This window comes from Terrapene carolina, unplaced genomic scaffold (genome assembly GCF_002925995.2).
Source record: "Terrapene carolina triunguis isolate 2854851 unplaced genomic scaffold, T_m_triunguis-2.0 Scaffold68, whole genome shotgun sequence".
NCBI lineage: Eukaryota > Metazoa > Chordata > Testudines > Emydidae > Terrapene > Terrapene triunguis.
The window spans coordinates 78741079-78761388 of NW_020664419.1; the positions used below are offsets into that span (position 1 = coordinate 78741079).

General features: G+C 37.1%; 1 protein-coding gene across 2 annotated transcripts in view; it reads left to right on the top strand.

Annotated features, from left to right (window-relative positions):
* The window catches only part of APAF1 (apoptotic peptidase activating factor 1), a 79326-nt gene that overhangs the window by 24165 nt on the left and 34851 nt on the right, over nt 1-20310 (top strand). For both annotated transcript variants that reach the window (XM_026648857.2, XM_026648858.2), the window contains 7 exons: nt 1880-1993; nt 2654-2838; nt 4567-4693; nt 9731-9856; nt 10804-10935; nt 13169-13294; nt 18318-18479. In XM_026648857.2, the coding sequence (XP_026504642.1) occupies nt 1880-1993; nt 2654-2838; nt 4567-4693; nt 9731-9856; nt 10804-10935; nt 13169-13294; nt 18318-18479 (972 nt within the window). The remainder of the gene's footprint in view (nt 1-1879; nt 1994-2653; nt 2839-4566; nt 4694-9730; nt 9857-10803; nt 10936-13168; nt 13295-18317; nt 18480-20310) is intronic.

Here is a 20310-nt window from a genome sequence, read left to right on the forward strand (position 1 = left end):
GTTGCTTTTTACAGATTCAGACTAACACGGCTACCCCTCTGATACTTGCCCTTTGATGGATCACTGAGGTGAAATACAGGTGCAGTTGTCCTGAACTGGGACACCTACCTTGTGATTTTTAAATACTTTGGATTTGCCATACTGCTTCTTTCTTACATTACAAGTAGCTTGTTTTGGGTAGGGGGAAATCCTTAGGGAGGGGAAATAGTTTAGATTAACTGTCTCATCAGATTAAATTTTTGTTCTCACCATAGTTTTGTTATATGTTGTATGTGAGCCATTCTGTGGATGTGGAGTTGAGGGATGTCTACATAGATGCCTTCATCTATCTTACTTACTGGGTTTTGTTTTCTGTTAACACTGGTCAAAAAGAGAAATTTTGTCGTTTAATTTTTTCTTCCTATTTGTATTTTTTTCAAAATATGAAAAATTTCAGTTAGCTCTATAATTGGATCAAAGATGGAAGGGGACACTTTATGAAAACTACATCAGCTTCTCCCATTTTTTGTTTTTGAATTTTGAACTTTTGTCAGTTTCAAAATTAGAAATGTTTCTATCAGGTTTTATGTTTCTAATTATTTTTATTATATAAGAAAGAGATAATTTGTTTGCAGGGTCCTTATTCGTGTTGTATCCTTTTGAAACTCTATTTGTGCTAAAGCAAAAAAAAAAAAAAGAAAGAAAAGAAAAATTGTTGTTTTTTTGTAAACTTTGAAGCATAGGATTGTCTTTCATTTCTACAGCACTTAGCAGACTGGTGCTACCAGAAGGTAACAAAAATAATCTGGTAGGGTAAATTGGGGACAGTTGGAAGAAGATTAGTAAGAGATTGAATCTGAAAAAAGTAACAGCTGGTCAACCATATGTAATTTACATAAAATATAATTTTCATAACTTTTCATTTTTATTTTTTGTAATGTATGGTGGTAATGGAACATTTCTTTAATATATTAAAGATCTGTTACTTGTTGGCTAGGACATGTTCAAAACAAATGTCCTGTGTCCATATCTGGGATACAAGGCATTACAATTCTTCAAAGAAGTGGTTAGGGTTTTCATCTCACTTACTTTATAGAATATTTCCCTTCCACTCCTCCCTCACTATTATAAATATTTCACTGCTTAGAAGTGGCGGTAACACTTGCTACTATAGGAGGGGCATTAAAGTCTGTCGACCAATTTTTCAAGTTATAAACTTTTTCTCTGCTAAAAAAGAGGTAATTAGTTTTATATAGTGTGGTGCTCTTGGGTAATCAGGTTAATGCACAATAGAGGTGATGTTAGAAACAGCGTAATCCTTTTGCTAGACAGAATTTATTCCATCCATTCTGGTTATTTTACCCTGAAACTGCTTTAAAGTTTGGCAATGGCAGCTTCATGCATAGTAGTTATACTTTTGATTTTTTTCAGGACTATGAAAGCTTTAAAAAGTCTTCTCTGTCAATTTTTGTAGGACATTCTGTTGGATTATATTCTTGTTCTTGACCATTTAACTAAAACTAATATTTGGGAAGTTTATCCTTCCTCTCTTTCCATATGTCACAATACTAAGTAACTTCAGGCTCTGGCTGAGGATCCCTCTTTCAGGATCTTACATAGCTGCCTCTGACTCTCTCTTTAAGTGTTCGTAATTGATGAGGCCTGTTCTTAAATTTTGCCAGTAATAAATTTTAGATTTCATGGCTTCTTTTAATATTGTGATTTTTTTTCCCTTTGATTTCCATCTATTGTCAAACTTTAAGCTTTGAAGCCTTAGAGGGATGTTGATTTTTACTGTACACCTTTACAAAATGCTAGACACAGCAATTTATATAGATAGATAGGAAAAAGTTACTGCATATATAAATGTGTGTTAAACTTATTTTTTTTTTTCTTACAGGAACTTTGTGCTCTCATGTTTTCTCTAGATTGGATAAAAGCAAAAACAGAGTTGGTAGGGCCTGCCCATTTGATTCATGAATATGTAGAATATAGCCATATATTGGATCAGAAGGTATGTTACTTTAAGATAAATGACTAATAGTCTCTAACCATACCTTGTTTTTCTGTTTGATTTCAGGTTATTAAAAATAATTAATCGGTTAGAGGCCAAAGGAAAGAGTGGTGAACTATGGAGTTGCCTTACAGTAAAGCCTGTAGTTTGGGGAAGAAAAAATAAATTCTTGGACATTAATATATAGATGAATAACAGATCATATAGTCCTATATTAACTAAAAATGGAGCATGTATATATGTGAAGACTGAAAATAAATCATAATTTATGTAGAGTTGTAAAAATGTTGAATAATTATAATTAGTAAGAAGTAACACTGTGGTAGGGTTCCTGTAGTCCCCACATCCCCACAGATTCTGTCACCCTTACTCTGTGAAATAACTGGTTGACTTTGAGAGCTGCTTTGGGATTAAGGGACTACTCAGTGTGAGTAAAAGTGATGGTATCTGGCCCATTATTTTGGGGGAATCAGTGTAATACATAGGTTACTTCCAAATATTCCATTTTATTAAATCTGTTTGCTCCAGGACTAAATATAAACTGCACTTATGAAAGATTAGAATTATTATGCAAGATGCAGAAATATGAATAATATATGTTTGAAAAATGTCCATGTCCAGTTCTGGCTATATTATCAAACATACCTGTTTTGTGCACAGGATAGCATAGTACGTGAAAACTTTCAGGAATTTCTGTCTTTAAATGGACACCTTCTTGGAAGGCAGCCGTTTCCTAACATCATACAGTTAGGGCTGTGTCAGCCGGAGACTTCAGAAGTGTATCAACAAGCCAAACTGCAAGCTCAGCAAGAACTTGTTAAAGGAGCATTTTACCTGGAATGGATGTAAGTAGTTGCAAACCGTCTTGATACACTGGTTTCTTGCATACAGGGAAACTAAACAACTCTTCTGAAAACTATTTTCTAGGTACAATTAATCCACAAACATTTTTAGAGAGCATTAAGATTTTTATAAGAAAAAGAAATGCAGCTATTTGAGGAATTGTAAATCTAAAAATTATTTCAAAAAGGCCAAAAAGATAATATGGCAGATTAATTCAATTGGGGTAGGTGGTCGTTGTTTTTTACTTCTATACCTAAACTATACACTGCCAAGTTTGGTTCTTAATGCTGAAAACAGTAATTCATGTAGGTATAGAAAGAAATGATAAGAAGATAGGTAGATACAGATTAGGGTGACCAGATGTCCCGATTTTATAGGGCCGGTCCCAATTTTTGGGTCTTTTTCTTATATAGGCTCCTCTTACCCCCCCACCTCCTTCCCGATTTTTGCTGTCTGGTCACCCTAATACAGATATATAAAATGTAACATGTATGGAGATAAGTCTTGGGAAGGAAGCTAGGATTTGATCACCTGTAGAAGACATACATGGGAGGGATTGCAAGTGCTTTGGAAGATAGGATTAAAATTCAAAAAGATCTGGACAAACTGGAGAAATGGTCTAAGTATATAGGCTGACATTCAATAAGGACAAATGTTAAGTACTCCATTTAGGAAGGAACATTCAGTTGCACACATACAAAATAGGAAATGACTGCCTAGGAAGGAGTACTGTGGAAAGGGATCTGAGGGTTATAGTGGATCACAAGCTAAATGAGAATCAACAGTGTAACACTTGCAAAAAAAAGTGAATGTCATTCTGGGATGTATTAGCAGGAGTGTTGTAAGCAAGACACGAGAAGTAATTCTTCCACTCTATTCAGCGCTAAGATCTCAACTGGAGTATATTGTCCAGTTCTGAGTGCCATATTTCAGTAAAGATATGGACAAATTGGAGAAAGTCCAGAGGAGAGCAACAAAAATGATTAAAGGTCTATAAAACATGATCTATGAGGAAAAATTGAAAAAATTGGATTTTTTTAATCTGGAAGACTGGAGGGGGACATAACTGTTTCCAAGTTCATAAGAGGTTGTTACAAGGAGGAGGGAGAAAAATTGTTCTTCTTAACCTTTGAGGATAGGACAAGAAGCAATGGGCTTAAATTGCAGCAGGAGAGGTTTAGGTTGGACATTAGGAAAAACTTCCTAACTGTCAGGGTAGTTAAGCACTGGAACAAATTGCTTAGGGAGGTTGTGGAATATCAGTCATTGGAGATTTTTAAGAATAAGTTAGACAAACACCTGTCAGGAATGGTCTTGTTATTACTTAGTCCTGCCTTGAGTGCAGGGGACTGGACTAACTGACTTATTGAGGTCCCTTCCAGTCCTGCACTTCTGTGATTCTGTACTTGTCCTAAATATGCTTTTGGAAGGAAAGTGCCCTACTAGTGAGCAACAAGTTAGCACGTAGGTGATTGTTAACTCTTCATACAAAAATTATCCCACTTTTGGATGATCAGATCATATAGCTATCCGAGCCCTTATAGTGCATGTGGAAGGTTGCAATATGTGTTACTCTTATGCCCTGAAATCTGGAAGACAAAAGTGAAAGATATTAAAGTGTTCTGCAAAACATAGATGTACAGGCATTTTTTGTGTGGATTAGATTGAAAGAAGAAACCCCACATATTAGTATTTTTCTTAAATCATTGACTATTATTTCTGTGTTGTAGAAATAAAAAATCCATGAAGAACCTCTCCCGTTTGGTTGTCCGTCCCCATATAGATGCAGTTTACCATGCCTGCTTTTCCAAGGATGGACAGAGAATAGCTTCTTGTGGCGCTGATAAAACTTTACAGGTAAAATACATAAATGTAAGCAAAACTAAAATATATAAGACAATCCAGACAAAATAGTACTTAGGTTTTTCTATTTTTGTTTTACTATACAAGGATGCCAAGAAACTAGAGTACTTCAGAGGGAAATAATTCAAAAAGATATAGACAACGGTGCCTAAATTATTTTAATTGTATAACTTATATTGAGTCATCTTTTTATTCAGAAGGATACAGGATTATATGGTTCAAGGGTTTTTATCCCCTAAATGCATCTATAGTCAGTGTAATATAGAGATGTCTATACTAGATTGTTTTTGTTTTTCTTTAAGTACATCCCTGGATCATGTTGCCTAAGGGCACGTCTGCAATACAGTGTCTGTAGCAGCACAGTTATGGTGCTGCAGCTGTGTCTCTGTAGTAAAGATGCTTCCACCATCAAAGGACAGGATTTTTCCATTGATGTAGTTAATCCACCTCTGCGAGAGGCAGTAGCTAGGCTGATAGAAGAATTCTTCCATCAACCTAGCCATGGCTACACAGAGGGTTAGGTCCATCTAACTATGGTGGCCAGGGGATTCAATTTTTCACAGCCCGGAGTGACTTAGTGGTGGAATTATTAATAATATCAATTATTAATATTAATGTGAGACCACCAGACACTAATGTAACCATAAATTCCTTTAAGTCCAAAGGTCATGTGGTATTTTATACAATTGCTCTAAATATGGCTAACAGCCTAAAAATAAGCCATCACTGTATCCAACACAGTAACAAAGTATTCATAAGCATGTGGTCAGTATGCTGACAAATAGGCCAGACCTAGGGAAAACCATCTCATCCTGGTGTGCTCCCGCATGATCAGGCATAGTCTGACAGAGAACCTTAAAATTAATAACCTCTTTTTTTTATCCCCTTCAACAAACAGATGATGTCATAGCCAATTACTTCTTTAGCTAACACCTAATTTGAGACCGTTGATTCTAATTTTTAATTTTAATCCAGATGAGATTTACAATCTTTTTTTCCTCCTTATCTCTTCCTCTTCTTCCTGCTGACCAACAGCTTTTTTGTTGCACCTGGGTTCAGATAGGCTTTATTTTTAAGATAATACTGCTATGTGGAGTGGGAAGGTCCATGTTGGCTCCTTTAAAGACACATTCTCTTTGTCTTCAGTCACCCCTATTGGTCAGAGGCCTTCTTTTTAGAAACTCTCTCATCTCATTAATTATTTTTTGAACCAGACATCCTCTCTACTCCATTCATTTTGGCCTTATAACTCATTGTTTTCAAGGCGTTCCTTCTACTTGCTAGTCAGGGCCTTTCTTTACAACACACATTTTCTTAACCAAACTTAAGCTAAAACTAATTCTTTAATTTCGTATTTATTCTATACATAGCTATGTTGTTCTAATTTTTAAGTGTCAACCAGGCCTAAGTTAACCTCACACAAAAATGCTTTGCCTATTAATGCAGAACAAATGATACTGTAATTCACCTTAACCTTCCTAAAAACGGAAAATTAGTTTGCCAGTGCTGGAGGAACCCTGTACTGGTCAGTACCAGTTATTCGTATGGAAATTGTAAAACTATATGTAGACCAGGGGTAGGCAACCTCTGGCATGCGTGCCGAAGGTGGCACGCGAGCTGATTTTTCAGTGGCACTCACACTGCCTGGGTCCTGGCCACTGGTCCGGGGGGCTCTGCATTTTAATTTAATTTTAAATGAAGCATCTTAAACATTTAAAAACCTTATTTACTTTACATACAACAATAGTTTAGTTATATATTATAGACATATAGAAAGAGACCTTCCAAAAACGTTAAAATGTATTACTGGCACGTGAAACCTTAAATTAGAGTGAATAAATGATGATTCGGCACACCACTGCTGAAAGGTTGCTGACCCCTGATGTAGACATTTAAACTGTTCTCACCGCTTTTGCATAAAATATTTTATCAACCCAATGCTAGTGGAGGGGTGGTGGTGGAATGAGCTCCAGAAATGGGAGATGGGAGTAGAGTGAAAATTGAGACATAAGGGGAGGGCTTTGCAATCAGAAGCTGGGTGAGGGGAACTTCCAAAAAGGAAAACAGAGGAGAGATGACTGATGCTAATTTATCAGTAGTCTGCCTAGAGGGAGCCAGCCAGCCCTCTGAAATGCTAGCAGTCAGTCACCCAGTACCCCAGTAAGGTGTACGTATTCCAGACAACCAAAGGTAAGTGTAATGAGTAACTTTTTTGCAAACTTTCTGTTTCATTTTGGATGCTTACTAAGTTGAATATTCATCTTAATTACAAGTGTATTTTTTAGTTTCTGGTTATACACTGTTAATGTAGATATTTTATGTACTGTATATTGCTGTTTTTATTTGCTGGCTGCTACTACAAAATCCTGATGAGATCCTGTTCAAAAAATACCTTGTGCATGTACTGTTTGTTTTGCTTTGCCAACGGCATTATGCTGTGCTTCTGTAGTTAATGGCTTTATTAGTGAAAGAGTACACATTTCTCTTTAAAAAATGTCAGTCATAGAGTTCAAAACAGAAGGGACCACTAGATTACCCAGCCACTCTCACACTAAACCCAACAATGGAAATGAGACCCACAGGAGACTAGACTGTTTGCCACAGAAAGAGAATAGGAGGGAACAAGGTACACCAGTGCTTGAGGCCCCTGCAATGGTAGGGAAATGATTAAGTGAGAAATACTCAGATAATACTGGCAAGTGACTTGTAGTCACATGCTGCAGAGGAAGGCGAAAATTCCCTACAGTCACTGGCAATCTGATTTGGGAGAAAATTCCTTCCTGACCCCACAAATGGTGATCAGTTAGACCCTGGGCATATGATCAAGAACCAGCCATCCAAGCTCCTGAGAGAGAGTGTTTGTTTGGTGCCACCTCAGAGCCCTGGCCCACCCTGCTCTGTGCCCCATTTCTAGTTGTGGCCATCCCTGATACATTTAGAGGAAGCAAATAAAAAAGCTTCCCGGAATACATTAGGGAGAGGGGAGAATCCCCCTACAGGCGGCTGGCTAAAATCCTGAAGCATTAACTTTTAGGAATATGAGACATAAACTGGAAGTGAGCCCCAGGACTGTTGACCCCTGCCCCCCACCATCATAAGGAAAACCACCATATAGTTGCACTTATAAATTTATCCAGCTCTCTTGTAAAACTAATGAAGTTGTTTTCCCTCCACAACTTCTATTGGGAGGCTGTTCCAGAACCTGACTGCTCTTATGGTTAGAAACCCTCTTATTTTCCAGCCTGAACTTCTGCATGGCCAGTATATACCCATATGTTCTTGTGCCAAAATTGTTCTCTAGCTTAAACAGCTATTCACTCTCCCTGGTATTTACTCCCCTAATGTATTTATAGAGAGCGATCATATCCCCTCTCAGCCAAGCTTTTCCAGTCTTCTATCCTTCTCTGCACCTGTTCCAGTTTAAATTAATCTTTCTTGAATTTGGGTGGCAGCACACTCTTCTGTTCTCTGGACCTGGTCTGGTCACATGCCTATTGTTTCTTCTGAGTGGAGTCCTACATCACATAGACCTGTCTCTTCTTGGTTTTGGTATGAATCTGTTTTATGTTCTCTCTCAGTTGTCTGTGCATCTTCCTTATTTTTCCTTAGGTTCCAGTTCCTGGCTTTCTCATTCCTCTGTACATCATCTTTTGCCTGTTTCTTGTCCTTGTCCCCCAGTGGAGTGGAGGGAAAATATAGCTGTGTATGGAATGAAATAGCCTTTGAAAGGGAACTTGCCTAAATTTTGCTGATAATTATTCTATTCCTTGTTAAATAATTCTATGGAAAAGGTTTTTTAAAAATTGGAAATACACTACTATTCAGGTACCCTCCACCACAACCAATACCTAAAGATCTTATCTGAAACCAAAATATGGTGATCCTTAGATTTGGGAAATCCAAATTTTCAGAATTTATTACAAATTCTGATTTCTTTGCACTTTAAACATAATATTCATGATTAGATTATTTTTTAAAATCTGTTTCATTACCATTCTTATTCCCTTTCAACTCAACAAGAAAGAGAGAAAACGTAGAAAAACCAAATATAAATTAGCTTGGACCTGCTTCAGTTGGCATCTCAAGATTCACTTGAACAATTTTTTGTTGAGGCTCAATAGCTATGAGTAGGGAAGTTTAGTCTAGATTAAGCAAGGGTTCTGCATTATCATAAAAGTAAATGAGAGAATGTTTGGCAAGATGATGAAAAGTATATGGTTTCTTTTCCCCCTACTTCTTTCCATTCTGAATCAGGGAAACTCAGGAATGAAAGATTTTGTTGTAGGGTCTTCCTCAATAAGACTTTGAAGTGTCTTCCCTTCTTCCTCAAAATCATTTGTTACTAGAAAAAGTCCTTAATATACCAAGTAATCTGATTCTCGTGCTCTATAGACCTAGAATTCCTCATGTTAATGTAGACTCCAGGAAACCGTTATCTACGTGGAGGATAAAAGGAAAAATATTAATATATATAAAATATTTTTGTCTTTGGGATTTAAAATTAAAATATGAATACTACCACTTGACAACCAAGTGATTGTGTCCTTTATACATTCAAAATTTTGTACAGTAAATAGTGAAGAACCTGAATAGAAACACAATGATAAATTTATTTTCATATTTTTCTAATTTGTCTGTCACTACACACACAATCTTCCCATCACTGTTTGTTTTTCATCTCAATCCTAAATTGTAACCTCTGACAATATATTTAAGAATAATTATCACCCTCCCCCAGATTTCACTTTCAGCATTCTTATTGTTCCCGTGATCTCTGATCTGAGCTCCAACTTCGTAAAGAATGGATATTTAAAATTCTGGGCACACATTCTATGAGATTATAAACATTTTCAAGGTAAAAAAAAAATTAGCATGAACTGTTTGGCAATTTTCCCTTTAATATTATAAGGAACTCTTGAAATAAGAAAATTGAGAACATATACTGCATGAGGCATAAAATTGCTATTTTGAAATTAGCTCAGAGTACTGTAGGCATAAGATTTCAGTGTTTGTTATGCTCTGCTTATGTAGGTGTTTAAAGCGAAAAGTGGAGAGAAGCTTTTGGAAATAAAGGCTCATGATGATGAAGTACTTTGTTGCGCTTTCTCTGCAGATGACAGATTTGTAGCAACTTGTTCAGTGGATAAAAAAGTTAAGGTAAGGCAATGGTGAGCACTTTTCCTCTGAGTAGAACAAGTAGTTCTGTTTCTAAACTGGAACCAATTTAAATTGAGCCAATTTTAAGATCTTTTGTTTATGTATACCTTATGTGGAGAACAAGTATTATAGGTACTGTTTTTCAACTTGAAAATATTGTAAAAGACATGCTTTTATTTTAGATGTGCTTAATGTAAAGCATAGTTTTGTGTAAAGCATAATTTACTATCATAGTCTCTTATAAGAGGATTCTGCAGTCTGGCTGGAGCATAATAATATCTGAGTGTGTGTGAACAGAATCATTACAACATGAGTGACATCAGTATCATAATAGCTTCCTTCATGCTTGTTGCCAGTATTGTTTCACTTGCTTCTGTTTGTCTTATTTGGTTTTTTAGGCTGCTTCTGTATATTTCTTTAGTATTGAAGTGGGATCATATATGAAACTCAAATCTTTTACTCAAGAATTTTTTCTAACATCACCTCAGTTTTTCAAATGTTTCAACAAGGTGCAGGCCTGTCCATTTTAGTAATACCCAAAGACTATATTTGTGGTAAGAGTAAATTGATGTGAAAAGTTACTTCCAAGCATCTTCTTGTGATCACATTTTTAGTAACAGCTTATTGTCTGGCCACTGTTATTTTTAAAAGCATCGTCTATTTTCCTCTCTTAGCCACAAATTGTTATTACTTGGACATAACAATATTTTTCATTTTTTCATTTTAATTTCACATTTTCCCCATCTTCTTTCAGATATTACTGGGAGAAATACTGTTAAATAGTTACAAACTTATGAGAAAAGTGCATTTAATTTATATTAAATGTTCCAGCATAGTTGTAAAAAATAAAAAAATCCAACAAAAACACACCCTGTTGTTTTTAATAACTGTATAGAATATATTTCAAACAGTTTTTTTGGTTGTTTGTTTAAATCAATTCTGTTTAGATCTGGAACTCAAGAACAGGTCAGCTTGTACAGGTATACGAAGAACATGGAGAACAGGTCAACTGCTGCCAGTTTAATAACACAAATGATCAACTTCTCTTAGCCACCTGCTCAAATGATACTTATATCAAAGTAAGTGGGAAATGCTGAGATTATTTTTATGCTGCTTACTATTAAAAATGAATTGTTGCAAGTGTACATGCAGTTTATAAATACCATAAAACAAGTTCCTTGACTCAAAAAGCTGACTATGAGAGTTATTAGATAAGACAAACATATGACACGACACATGACAACAATGCAGGTAAGGAAGAATATAGTGATAATTCATCAGGAGGTAGGTAGAATTCTTAAAAGTGGGTTTTTACAGGGGCTAGCAAGGAAATGGAGTGGCACTTAGCTGAAGAGAACAAGGATGCTGCCCCAGCAGTAGGGGACAGTATGCTAAAAGGTATGAAGATGAGAGTTTGGGAAAAGGCTAATGGAAAAGATTGGGAATGGAGTAGTGATAAGAGCAGAAAGTCTGGAGAAGGAAAGATGATGTATGATCTTCTAATTCAAAATCCTGATCCTTGCCTAGATGTCAGAGGGTACGGAAAGCTATTGAAGAGACTCGGGGGGGAAGAGGGTTATGCTGAAGTAGCAAGAGAAATAGATGTTTTTAGCAACTGCATTTTGGAATGATTGGGAGCAGTGGGTGGAAGAAGTGAATTGGAAAAATTCAGAAAGGAAAACTGTAGTAATTAAGGCAAAAATGACCAATGCATGGAAGATTATTTTAGCAATTGGGCTGGTGGATATTGGGTTGGATTATAAGTATAATAAAAAGAGGAACCAAATGACTTAAGAGACTGGAAATGAGAAGGAGATGGACGAATCAAATGGCACCTGGCTTGCAGAAAATAAGAATTGATAGTAAATTGTAGTTGTTGATGGAGATGAGAGGCAGATGACAAAGATTAGAAGAGATTTAGTTTTGGAGAGTCTGCACTTGGACATCCTAGAGGATATGTCTGAGAGGACTCTTGAGAGTTGGGACAGGCTGCAGTGATAGATTTAGATGTTTCCTCTATAAAAGTAGTAAAAACCATGGAAATAGATGAGGTGTTAGGATAGTGGCCAGATTTTTCATGTGACTAGTGACTTTGTATGCCTCAATTTTTGAGACACCTTAAAGGGACCTGATTTTTCAAAAAGTGCTCAACACCTACCCACTCATTAAAAATTCAGGCCCCTTTAAGGTATCTCAAATTGGGCACCCAGAATCACCAAGTCACTCTTAGGCCTGGTCTACACTACGACTTTAATTCGGATTTAGCTGCGTTAATCCGAATTAACCCTTCACCCGTCCACACTACAGAGCCAGTTAATTCGAATTAAAGGGCACTTAAAATCGATTTCTGTACTCCACCTCGACGAGCGGAGTAGCGCCTAAATCGATTTTGTTAATTCGAATTAGGGTTAGTGTGGCCGCACACCACCGAATTACTGTGGTTAAAGTAATGGGGTAGTGTGGCCGCACACCACCGAATTAATGTGCTTAGTGTGGCCGCGCACAATCGAATTTATACAACCTGTTTCCCAAATTCGAATTATCTAAATTCGGATTAATCCTGTAGTGTAGACATATCCTTAAGAAGAGCTGCTAAAGGTAATGCTGAAAGGCCAGTTAGGATGAGAATCGAGAGAGATCATAGATTCAGAGAAATGAGGAGAGTGTGATCAAAAAGTTCAGAAGTCAGCAGACAAAGAAAAATTAGTGTCCTTTTGATTTAGTTACCAGGTCATTAGTGACCTTGGTGTAAGGGTGGATTCAATGGAGTACATTAATAGGATGTAAGACTATTTGAGGGGATCAGAGAGAGTTTAAGAATTGTTAATAAACTGCTCCTGAACTTGGAAGACAAGAGGAAGATAAGATAAAAGGGAGGTAGTTTGAGAAGCATTGGGATCAAGGCAAACTTTCCATACCCTTCTCTCTCTCTCTCCCTCCCACCCTCCCTCAAGGGCCTTGTCTTCATTAGGGGAAAAAAAGGCGTGTTCTTAGTTTGAGTTAGTTAATTCAAGTGAATTAAAAACTTGAGGTAAATCCTAGTGAAGACAGGCAATTTTTAGTTTTCACATGAGTTGGTAGATCAAGGTAAGACATTTGAAAATCTCAGCCTAAAAGTTCAGGTAACTTAATAAATGAGTGTTGCCACTGGCTTCCCTGTGTTGCTGTGAATATGAAGAAAAATCTGAATTAAAGCTTTTCTTCGGTTTTTGAACGTAGATTCCTGGTTTTGGAAGGAAAGTTTTTGATGTTCTTAGCTTTAGATCATTTTTTGGTTAAACAGCAGTTGTGTTGTGTTTACCTTTTATGCAGCTTTGGGATTTGAACAAAAAGCATTGTCGAAATACAATGTTTGGTCACTTAAATTCTGTCAGCCACTGCAGATTTTCACCAGATGACAAATATGTGGCTAGTTGCTCAGCAGATGGAACATTAAAGGTATGCTTTGTAAATAACCAGTCTGTTTTTTATAATGGAAATTTGTATTATTGGCTTATAACATACTTTGCATTTTAATACTGCCTTATATTCAAGAATCTTAAAGCCTTTTACAAATGGTAATGAATTAAGCCTAGTATTTTCACTGTGAGGTAGCTGAGTGGCATTCCTATTTTAAAGATGAGAAACCAAGGCTCAGAAGTTAAATGACTCGTTAAATGAATAATTCTGTGTCATAGATGGAAATAGAACCCAGGGTGTCTCATTTTTAGTCCTTTATCTTCACCATCCTTCCTGTCATGTAACTTTTCTAATTGAGAGAATAATTTTTGGGATACATTTTTAAATCATATGTGTATAATAGAAGATTGATTGATTGGAAAAGAGATCTGACATAAAAATATATCTTCAATATAATAGGAATGACTAACATTCACTGTATTCTTGAATTTAACGTAATTTTACACAAATGAGCTCAAGCAGAAGTTTGGGGTTTTTTTTTGGTTAGGATAGCTCTTTTCCCGAATACTGTAATGTTTTCTTCTGTTAAAAAAGGAGGTATAGTTGCTAATTTCAACCTAAAGCTTGTACCTTTTTAGAATCACTGTTCAAAGAAGCTTTTGTCTTGCCATAAGAGAAGCTAAACCAGGAATGTTAAAGAGCTGCTAATGCTGCTGTTAAAAACCTGAAAGTTAAAAGTGGTTTAGTTTGTTTTTGGTGAATGGATCAATGAGATCTGGGGACCGAGCTTGAAAAATTTACCAGAATCCTTTTTAGCTGGTGGGTTTAAATACTGTCTAGAGACTGACTGTCTGTATCCTCCTTAGCTGGGTCCAGGTACAATATCCTGGCCAGAAACCCAGAATTCTCCCTGATTGGAAGTAGTCCCACCATAAAACAGTCCCCATCTTTCATGTCTGCTTTGGCTTGTGGTTATTTGGTGCTCTTCCCAAACCTAGGCAGCTGGGAAGAAGTGAAAGCTTTGTTGCTTGCTGACTTCTTGCCCTTTTCTCCCAGCTGTTAGGGAAAAATTGTTGCTGTTTCTTGTCTTTCTCCCACATCTTTCCTTTTTCTGTTCCACCACTGTGCCAGCTGAGAGGAGACTTAGCTTTTCTCTTGTCTCCACCCCTTGCTGCTGTGATTGGGGCAGGATCCCTTGATGCTTCTGTGCTACTTGTATGCTTCTGTGGGAACAAAGAACAATCACTTTGGATAACTGCTCAGAGAAAATATACAAAGAAGCCAGCCAGGTGGGCATTGTTAATTCTGTAGCATGCTTCAGAGAAGCAGGACATTTAAAAGCAAAATACTCACAAAGAATGAGTGCCAGCAAACTATTCCAACATCAACTCATTCAGTGCAAGTTTACATACATAATACTTTTAGTATCTCATTTCGGTATACCAGTCCCCCTTGTGCTGAGCTTCTTACACAACGTAAAGTTAAACTTGCCTGGTGCAGATAGATCTAATTTGTGTGTCATATAGTCCATCTTGAGAGCAGTTTAATCATGGTCACACTTCAGAATAATAATTTCAGTACAATAAACTACCCTTGAAAAATGTGCCTAGTTTACTAGGACTCCATTTATATCCAGTATGTATTTTTTGACATGGACAAATATTCATTCTAAGAAATTTCAGTCTGTATTTTTGAATTCTTGCATTTACAATGAAGCACTTGGTACGTTGTGACATAAACTTTAGTTTCAATATATTTTCTTCTTTTAAGACTCCAGTGCTGGAGAACTATTTGTTTACCTTCATTTATCATTCATCCTTCTGGCAAGGGAAGTTCAAATTCTACATCTTAACCTGTGAATATTCAGCTTGTGATTTCACTTCGTGAGAGCACATAGTAGATGATGTGACAGCCACATCTTTTACTGTATCAGAAAAATCAGTCTAATCTGCCTCTTTCTTTTAGTTTATACTGTGCAGCATTGTCTGCTATTTGTGGAATTGTATGCTCAAAAGTGGAGGATCCCTTTTTGCCAGTGCTCTACTTCAGTATAGTCAAGGTCAAAGTCACCTATATGTGCACAATAACTCCTCACTTAACGTTGTAGTTATGTTCCTGGAAAATGCGACTTTATGCGAATCATGTTAAACAAATGCAATTTCCCCATAAGAATTAATGTAAATGGGGGGGTTAGGTTCCAGGTAATTTTTTTTTTGCCAGACAAGACATTTATATTCATATACAGTATAAGTTTTAAACAATTTAAAACAAACAGTTTAATATTGTACACAGGAATGAATGATTGTGAAGCTTGGTTGAGGTGGTGAGTAAGAGGGTGGAATATTTCCCAGGGAATGCCTTGCTGCTAAATAATGAACTAGCACTTGGCTGAGCCCTCAAGGGTTAATACTCTGTTGTTAATGTAGCCTCACACTCTACAAGGCAGCATGGACTGAGGCAGGAGGGAGGAAACACAATAGATGCAGGGCAGTAGCTGCAAACACTTCCCTGCAAAAACTGAACATGATGAGCCCACACTATCCAGCTGGAGTGCACCACTCCCTCCTCCTGACAGCACATGCAGGGCTGCACAGGTGCTGATTTTCCAAAGTGCAGGGGTTGTGTGCATGAGTGAGTGAGAGAGAGAGAGATGTGTATTGCCCATTTAAGTACGCTGACCCCACTTCAAGTATGTTGCCCTTTTAAGCAGATCAGCCAGTTCAGACAGGAGGCAACAGCTTCCAGCAAGTTCCCTCCTTTCTGTCCCTGAGCCCTGTCCCCCTCCTCCGCTTTGTGGAGAGGGGGTATGGAGCGGGGGGGTGGGGCAGGAGCAGGGGGACATCCTGATATCAGCACCCTCTCTCCCCTCCTTTCCCAGCAAGCAGGAAGCTCCCAGGAGCAGCTCCAAGGCAGAGGGCAGGGCAAGAGCAGCATGGCAGTGGGGGGCGGGACACCTGAACTGCTGCTGGGCAGCTGCCAAGCCACATACCTTACAGGAGAACTTAGGAGAGCTGATTGGGGAGGGGGGCTCCCAGCACCCCTTGGTTCTAATCCCCATGAGGAGGGGCTGCTCTTCCAGAGAATCCTGCAAGCAGTGGACACAGCAGGCAGCTGCCAAAGGATGTTATAAGGGAGCACTGTGCAACTTTAAAGGAGCTTGTTCCCTAATAGATCAGCAATGTAACAACGTTAAGTGAGGAGTTACTGTAACTACTCTGGAGTGGAGGATTATCTGTGTTTATTGTTCTACAGGTAAAGTTAATTTGAGTTCTTGCAAATAAAAATCTCACTTATGTCACAGGACTTGGGTGACTACTACTGTTATGTTTCAGAGTGCTAGCCATGTTAGTCTGTATCAGCAAAAACTTCAAAAACAGACTCCAACGAGAAACTGCAGAACTGGAATCAATTTGCAAACGGGACACCATCAAATTAGGGAGTGGATGGGTCATTACAAAAACTAATTTCCCCCTACTGTTACTCACACCTTCTTGTCAACTGTTTGAAATGGGCCATCCTCATTACCACTATAAAAGTGATTTTTCCTCCCTTGGTATTGTACTATTAATTGAATTGTCTCATTAGCACTGACCCCCCCCACCTAGTAAGGCAACTCCCATCTTTTCATGTACTGTGTATATATACCTGCTACTGTATTTTCCACTGCATCTGATGAAGTGGGTTTCAGCCCATGAAAGCTTATGCCCAAATAAATTTGTTAGTCTCTAAGGTGCCATAAGGACTCCTTGTTGTTTTTACTACTGTTATGTTATTACTTAAATTTATGTCTAGAATTGTGTGTGCTTTATTTCTATTTTGGGGCTCATTGTTGATGATAAATATTCTCATTTAGACATAAAGGGAAATCTAGGTAAATAATTTTTGTAAAAAAGAAAAAAGTTGCTCACAAAGTTTGGCTGTGATGTTTATTAAACTACCATTCACTAATAGTTTCTGTTAGTGAGCATCTCGACAAAAGTTGGACAAATGTCAGGTAAAGGAGGGAGTTTGATAGTACGTCTGGTTGGTAGAATTTTAGGATAAGGTAGAGGGTTCCATAGGCAATTGTATTTTCTTGGTTTCAAAAAGTCAGTAGTAGCTGGCCTGTAGTTTTACTGTGGCCTCGGTGCTTCCCACTGAAAGGATTGTGTAGATAATTTTAAAAAATAGATTGATAGGAAAAATATATATAAAATGTGCAAACGGATACACAAGTGTAATATTTGAATATGGAAGTTTTGATGGAAAAATTGCAACTAAGTCCCCGTGGAATGTGTAAAATATGTTTATGTAGACATTAGTACAAAGTTTTTCAATTTCCAAACTGGAAATTTCTTCAAAACATTTTAATTTAATACAAAATAGTCTTGTACATAATGACATATATATTAAACATGCCTACAGGAAAGTACGTTGTGCTGTTTTTACTTTGTCGTGTGCACATGAAAAACTACAATAAATGTAATCCATAAAAGAAAACATTCTTTCTGTTAGGGATTATAAAATAGTCTTGCATTTTAAACCCAGAAATGTTAGGTTTTTATCTAAAATATGTTTGAGGGAAAACTGCTTTGTGCAATTTTAATATTTAATAGCTAAACATAACCTATAACTAAATGCATTTCATAAGCAACAAAGATTAAAGTGTATTACATTATGTTTCCCCCGTCTCTTTTTGGGGGTGGAGGGCAGGTGAGGTAGGGCATATAAGATCTTTTAATCTTTCCTTAAAAGTCAACATTTCAGACCTGCAATAATTTTGTTGCTCTTTTCTGAACTTCCCCCAATTTTACAATACCTTTATGGTACAGAAATGCCCAGAACTGAGTATGCATTCAAGTGCAGTCTCAACATAGTAGTGTAGAGGGGCTATCTTCTTTTCCCTCTGACCTGTTTGCATACATGAATGTACAGTAACATTCCAGTTGATCTTGAAAATTAAATTAAAAATATTGTATGTGCTTTTTAATAACCAAATCAGTATTGTAATCAGTTAATGCTAATTTCTGTCATTTACACTAATTGATTTTTAAGGCTGATTTTAATATATTTGTTCTTGAAGCTTTGGGAAGTGTGTTCAGCAAATGAACTGAAAACTATTGATATAAAAGACTTCTTCAGAAATGCAGATGAACACCAAGATGATGTGGAAGTGTTAGTGAAGTGTTGCTCCTGGTCAGCAAATTGTGCTACAATAATGGTGGCAGCCAAAAATCGGCTTTTAGTAAGTACTTCATAATATTCAAACTCTTATTTCTTCCTGTGGTCTGTTTTGTTTTACCTTAGTAAAATTAAAAAAATACTTTGTTGCTAAATATGTGTGGGGTTTTTTGGGTACAAATCGTTAGTGGAGGATAGCAGGAACATTTTATAATATAAGGAGAAAAAAATGTTTGAATTATGCTCGTTCCTACAGTGCAACTGTCCTGGAGATCAAGATTCACTAGTTCCGATATATGGGGAGGAGTAGAGAGGTACGAGGAGCTATGACCAGCTTCTTCTTCATATTCTGAGGTAGCACTTAACAAAGTGAGGTCTGAAAAACTAGTTAGGAGCAGACAGTGCAGATGATGTATAAATTAAGATCTGTACGCCTTATAGCAATATATGGCAAGAGTCCAGGGATTTTCTTAAAGGAGGGGCCAACTTACAAAGTTTGGGAAATGCTGTTCTAAGGATTGATGGTAAGAACTACCCTAATGGCTGGAAGACTTGGAATGAAATATAGTGTACTAAGGAGGGGAAGCAATTCTGACTTCTGATTTTTCAAATTTATAAAACAGCTTATTCAGAAATTGTATGGAGCTTTATAAATTAACCTGAAAGTTAAAACTGCTTGGTGAAAATTGTGTTCTTGGTTAGGACAGTAATCCTCACTAAAGCCATTGGTATTGTTCAGATGTAATCTATGGCAGTATTTGGCCCACAGTATTCCACTAATATCAAACAAAAGGTTCTTTTGTTTTGAGAAAAGTGGAATAATATGTTTAGACTGCAGGTTGCTGTGTTCTTTAAGATTCTGAACCACGTTTTCATAAGTGCTGAGCATTTGCAGCTCCTGTTAACGTGTGCTCAGAACCTCTAGAAATCTGGTTCTGTATCTACAAAGTGTGCAGTATTGCAAACCTCAAAAGTTTAAAAAAATCAGACCCGATCCAAAATAGTGAATTAAAAAAATTAAACCATGTGTGTTTTGTCTGCTTTCTGATTTTTGATCTCTTGCCCATCTCCAGTGTGTGTGTAAAAAGTATTGCCAACTTTCAAAAACTTGTAGTGAGTAAGGCAGTTTTGGCCCCTGCTGCAGGAGTTCTCATGTGAGGACATAACCAAGATCAAGCCCTCATTGTGTCTGTACAATGCATGGCACGTGGTAAGAGAATTCCCTACTATGAAGATCTTAATCTAGTCTCAGAACATAGTGGTGATTTTGACAGTAGAGCTGGAACTGGGACTTGCAAACTCATCTAATGTAGGGTCTACTGAACTTCCATTATATGGGAACAATTTTTAATCCCTGCTGAGGTAAGAAGGATTCAGGCTGGTAATCTAAAAGTGAAAAGTGCTGTAGCTCATTAGCAGTGCCCTAAGGCCTTTGAGAACAAGGCTTGCTTTCTGGAAAGATAAATTTATTAAATCAAATTCTATCCTATCTGGAGTAAACAAATTCAGGGTCCTCCCCTCTCTGAAGAGACAGGCAAAATCTCTCACGCATTGCACTGCATGTCAAACATGCTGTTTGCCACATCCTGTTCTTACAAATTCCAAGGCCAGAAGGGAACATTTGATTATCTAGTCCAGGAGTAGGCAACCTATGACACACATGCCGATTTTCAGTGACACTCACACTACCCGGATCCTGACCACTGGTCCGGGGGGCTCTGCATTTTAATTTAATTTTAAATGAAGCTGCTTAAACATTTTAAAAACCTTATTTACTTTACATACAACAAGAGTTTAGTTATATATTATAGACTTATAGAAAGAGAGCTTCTAAAAACATTAAAATGTATTACTGGCACGCAAAACCTTAAATTAGAGTGAATAAATGAAGACTC